The 5,577-nt window shown below is 33.6% G+C and overlaps 1 protein-coding gene across 1 annotated transcript; it reads left to right on the forward strand.

The window, feature by feature from the left end:
* Positions 1 to 203: 203 nt before the first annotated feature.
* LOC100792755 (uncharacterized) lies at positions 204 to 4,474 on the forward strand. The gene is made up of 5 exons (NM_001255677.2): positions 204 to 594; positions 1,118 to 1,295; positions 1,977 to 2,173; positions 2,366 to 2,524; positions 4,017 to 4,474. The coding sequence occupies exons 1-5, from the start codon at positions 230 to 232 to the stop codon at positions 4,363 to 4,365; spliced, it is 1,248 nt and encodes a 415-aa protein (NP_001242606.1). The 5' UTR covers positions 204 to 229; the 3' UTR covers positions 4,366 to 4,474.
* Positions 4,475 to 5,577: the final 1,103 nt, after the last annotated feature.

The raw sequence follows: 5,577 nt of genomic DNA on the forward strand, positions 1-5,577 counted from the left end.
CTTTTGCCATTTCTTAATCAAATGTATACTTATATGGTACCATTTTCTCTGGGAATATATCAACAACAAAAAACTTAGAAGTGCATCATACTCTACCTAATACTTTTAGTGGACAAGTTGGCTAAGCTAGAATACAAACCTTTCTCACCAACCGATTATTCCAATGAAGCTTCAAAAAGGAGGAAGAGATGGTGCTGCTGGAAGAGGAATAACGATCAAAGAAGCCAAAATGAAAGTGGCAAATACACACCAAATAGTGCTAGCAGGGACTTCTTTGGGAGTTAGAAACACCTTTCATTCTATTGTAGCCATCTTAACCACTCTTGTAGTTGTCACCACCGTTTGTCTAAGACAGGATGGAGGACATTTACCTCCAAAAATAAATGCTTCTGGTAGTAATTCGTCGTCGTCGTCATCATCATCAAAGTGTGACTTGTTCTATGGTAAGTGGGTTTTTGATAACGAATCTTATCCATTATACAAAGAGAAGGAATGCACGTTCATGTCAGACCAGTTGGCTTGTGCGAAGTTTGGAAGGAAGGACCTGAGTTACCAGAATTGGAGGTGGCAGCCTCACCACTGTGACCTTACCAGGTGTGTGTCTCTTCTCTCTTCCTCTCCCCCCTTAGAAATTATAGTATGGTCCACATCACCATGTGTTCATGGTTCCGGTCAAGGGTTTCAAATTGAAATTGTGTTTATTTTTTTTTATATTTCTTGATATTGTAAAAATTACAAACAAATGCAGCCGATACATCAACATTATTCATTACAGTCATAAACATCCCAAAAACCTTAACATTACTGCTAAAATCGTGGTTTCAAACTGTTAATTTTTTAAAATTTTAGTTCTATACGTAATCTCTATGAGCCACACTTGGTTGAAATTTTTTATTTTTATGAAAAAAGTTAATAAAACTCAGCTATGTATTACATAGAGATTAACCAAAACAATGAATAGGCAATAGTTCAGACCATATAATAATTTTTCTTCCCCATGATATATTTTAATATTGTTATATTTTATACATACCTACGTGTATGATATACATGATTAATCAGGTTTGGCTATGTTTTTGAGCTTTGTGGAATGTGGTTCTTTCTATGTTATAATAAGGTTCAACGCCACAGCATTGCTTGAAAGGCTAAGGAACAAGAGGCTTGTGTTCGTAGGGGATTCACTCATCAGAGGCCAATGGGTTTCCATGGTTTGCCTTGTTGACTCTGTACTGCCCAAAACCCTCAAATCCATGCATTCCACTGCCAATGGTTCACTAAACATTTTCAAGGCCAAAGTAAGTCCTCACCCTCGTAGCAAACATAGGAGTAGAAATGTAGTTAACAAATTGTTTCTTTTTTCTTTTCGGTTTATTTGACAACATATCTGGTAAAAATAGAATTGTACTTTTATGGAATAACTTTTGTAAGTTTTTTTTTTCAATCAAACCAATAATTAACAAGAGAGAGAAAGCCAATACGTACAGATCAAGGCTCTGCATCATAGGGTTTGAGAGAATAATGAGTAGTATGTATATAGAAACATTCCTTTATCAAATATTTCATTAAACCCTATTATTTCTTTTTTTTTTCTATTATATCACATCACCTATTATGTTTACACTTTTTCTCTCTTTTCTATCTTTCTCTATCTAAGTGTGTCAATTAGCCTTTGTTTGTTCATAAATTGTTTTTCTTGAGAGAATAGATGCATTCAGCCGTATTTCTGCAAGAAACAGTTTTTAAGATTAATTTGAACCTATGACTTCAAAGTCACAAAGCAACATACCATTGTGCCAAGGCTTCTTAGAGAAAGAGAGATAAAATAAAATAAACAGTGGTACCCTCAAATCCATGCATTCCACTGTTTATTTTATTTTTATAAAAAAAATTAAAAAATAAAATACCTTATTATCACATTTGAACCTATTTATATAATTAAGTAGCTAATATGACTAATGGAAATGTTTTTAATTAAGGAATACAATGCAAGTATTGAGCACTATTGGTCCCCATTACTAGTAGAATCAAACTCAGATGATCCAGTGAACCATAGGGTACCAGAACGAACAGTGAGAGTGAAGGCTATTGAAAAGCATGCCAGGTACTGGACTGATGCAGACTTTCTGGTTTTCAACACTTATCTCTGGTGGAGAAGGCCTGTAATGAATGTTCTGTAAGTGCACTTAATTAACCTAACTATCACTTCCTTTTGATCAACTTGCATGTCAACAGCTCCAATTTCAATTCCAACCACCACATGGCATGATTGTGTTAAATTATACTGTACTATTCATCACACAATCACTCATCCAACTCCACTTTTACAAATTGATTTTGATTGAGACAAATTTAATTGAACAAACAGATGGGGATCATTTGGAGACCCAGATGGTGTCTACAAAGGGGTTGAAATGTTGAGAGTCTATGAAATGGCCCTGAGGACCTGGTCTGATTGGTTGGAAGTCCATGTCAATCGGAACAAGACCCAGTTGTTTTTCGTTAGCATGTCACCCACTCATGAAAGGTATACTCAAATCAACTCTAGCTATCATATTTGCGATATATATATATATATATATATATATATATATATATATATATATATGTTAATATCTATGAGACAAGTGCATCTGAGTTTAGTTAAAAAAGTGATGCCATCTCACAATCATGCATTAAGATTCATTTATCATAAATAATTAATATTATCTGCATGTTTTTTTTCTTATTTATACACAATTTTGAGATATATTAATAATATAAAATAATTTTACTTGTCTATTCATAAATTATTATATATGATAAGTTTTTTTTTAAATTTTTATCATAATCATTTTAAAAAAATTATAACAGGAACAATTTGTGATAAATTAATACTATAAAATAGTTTTATACTATCCATAATTATTAAATTCTATTTTTTTTTTTATCACTGGCTAAGTCATGTTTCACATTTATTTTACCTTTGTGATTCTTGAATAAGAATTAGACGTGATGATCAATGATTAATTAAGTATGTTAGATTTTTTTTTTTATGCTGGGGAAGCATTTTTTAATTTCATACAGTTCCTCCTAGGGAGAGAGAGGAGAGGGAGAACTACATTGACAATTATATGCACATGCAATTGGGCCTATTTATCCTAAACTTCAGAAGACATTCTAAATATCAGTTGTGGACCCCCCCCCCCCCCCCCCCCCCCAAAATATCCAACAAGTTCAAATATTGACCAGTTATATATAAATTATTTTTCAAAATCAAATTTCACGTTTCTATGTTGAATTGATTCTACGAAAAGTAAAATTATCTTGCTTTTCGGGTGAATACCGTTGATGTTAGGTGTTTTTTGTTGGTAGAAACTTTTCGAAGATTTTTTTTAATGATTTGTTCTATATTGTATATATATAAGAACACAATGGACTCATCGATGGAAAAATGCTGTTATCATTTATAAAAAAGAAAAGAAAAATGCTGTTATCATTTATAAAAAAAAAAATGCTGTTATCATTGCTGTTTTACTGTTTCCCAACACTCAACAAATTCACTTTAAATTAACTAACAATCACACAGTTGGTAACAGTTTTGTGAGCAACAGCAATATTATACATACATATTAGTTTGTTACAAATGCTAATAAGCATTGATACAATCACAATGATTTAAAAATCAAATCCAAATCTCAGTTCTTCAAGACAATTGTCCAAGTCCAAGAATATTGAAATATATGCTTCATACTATTGCGAATATACCACCAAGGATCCATTCGATAGAATGAAATAAAATGGAATAAAAATAAATTAAGATAAAAGTTTTGAATTAAAATATAATGTAAAAATGTGAGTTATATATTATTTTACTGTTTATTTCATTTATTTTTAACTTTTTTTCACTGCAAATGAACGACTCTAAATACAAGATTACATATCAGTGCATAACTATATATAAAGCAATGGCTCTGTAATTATATTACAATCAATGAATATAATTAGATTTGTAATTGAAAAATAAAATAAAATTGCAGGGCTGAGGAATGGGGAGCCGCTAAGGGTAACAATTGTTACAGCGAAACCGAAATGATTGCAGAAGAAGGGTATTGGGGGAAGGGTTCTGATCCTAAGATGATGCATATGGTGGAGAACGTTCTTGATGATTTGAAAGCAAGAGGCTTGAATGTTCAAATGCTAAACATCACACAGCTCTCAGAATACAGAAAAGAAGGACACCCTTCTATCTACAGGAAGCAGTGGGATGCTCTAACCCAAGAACAGATAGCAAACCCAAATAGCTATGCAGATTGCATACATTGGTGCCTCCCTGGTGTGCCTGATGTGTGGAATGAACTCCTTTATGCCTATATTTTCCATCAATAACATATGTTTGATTGACATGGCAAGCTTGCTATTTTGTGTTAAAATTAATGACACATTTATTCTATCTTTTCAGGCTATTTAATGATTTGACAATCAATCATACTGTAAAGCATGCACTTAATTTCCTTTTTTCTTTAACATGTTTAAGGGACATCACTAATATCTAAAAACATGCTTACACTTAACATGGTTCGTTTCAGTGTATAAATATCCATAACAAGGGGCGGATGTCAAACTTTCCAATCTATCTGTGTGAGGATATTTTAAAAATAACAAAGGGTGGATGACAACATAGATTATCGCTGGAAAATTTTTTAAAAAAATTATCTTAAGTTCATACTGATCATAATAATGACATGTTTTGACATTTTAAAAGACATAACTTGCAATTTATAAGCTAAGATGCATGCACTACTAAAAATACTGTTTTTTATGACAGGGTATTTAAGTCGGTTATAAAAAACCGTTTTTGTTTATATCACAATGGCAAAGTTGTAAATATGGTTAATATTTTAAAAACGGTTTTTGAAAACCGCCTTGGAATATTTCAAAACAAGGACGGTTTTCGGAAAACCCGTCTTAAATGCTTATTATTTTTAATTAATATAATTTATCACTTTCTCTTTCTTTGTGGCCTCATCTGCTTCACCGCAGCTCTGCGGGAGGGAGCCCAAAAGCCTACCATCACCCTCCATCCTCGCCCTCCACCCTCACCGTAGCTCCACGATGCTTACCAGAACGCAGGAGCATGGCTGCTGCTTGACCTACGACTACGTCACCGACGATGCCACCGATCTGCTCGGCGAGGAGGACTTGGATTCGATCTCCACACTGAGAGGGTTGCTCATTTCGCGGCCCGCGGATTCAAGCTTTTCGCACAAGAACGCGCTGCACCGCTGCATGGAACACGCCAAGCTATGGCTTGCTCAGGATAGAGAGCATATTCTGTTTCTCTCTCTTTAATTCCCTTCGTTTCTCTCTCTTCGCCATTCATTTTCCACCAACTTATTCTCTCTCTCTGATCCCTTCCTTCTCCTCTTTTACTTGACCCCTTCAAGGTACCTTCTATATCCACAATTTTACCCTTTTTTTTATTTGCTATCATTTTTGTTAACATTTATACGTACAATTTCAATTTTGGGGTGTTCAAGATTGGAAAAAACAGAAAATAATTAAAAGGGTGTGTTTGATTCAATAGGGTGGATCGTGGTT

This window comes from Glycine max, chromosome 7 (genome assembly GCF_000004515.6).
Source record: "Glycine max cultivar Williams 82 chromosome 7, Glycine_max_v4.0, whole genome shotgun sequence".
Lineage (NCBI taxonomy): Eukaryota > Viridiplantae > Streptophyta > Magnoliopsida > Fabales > Fabaceae > Glycine > Glycine max.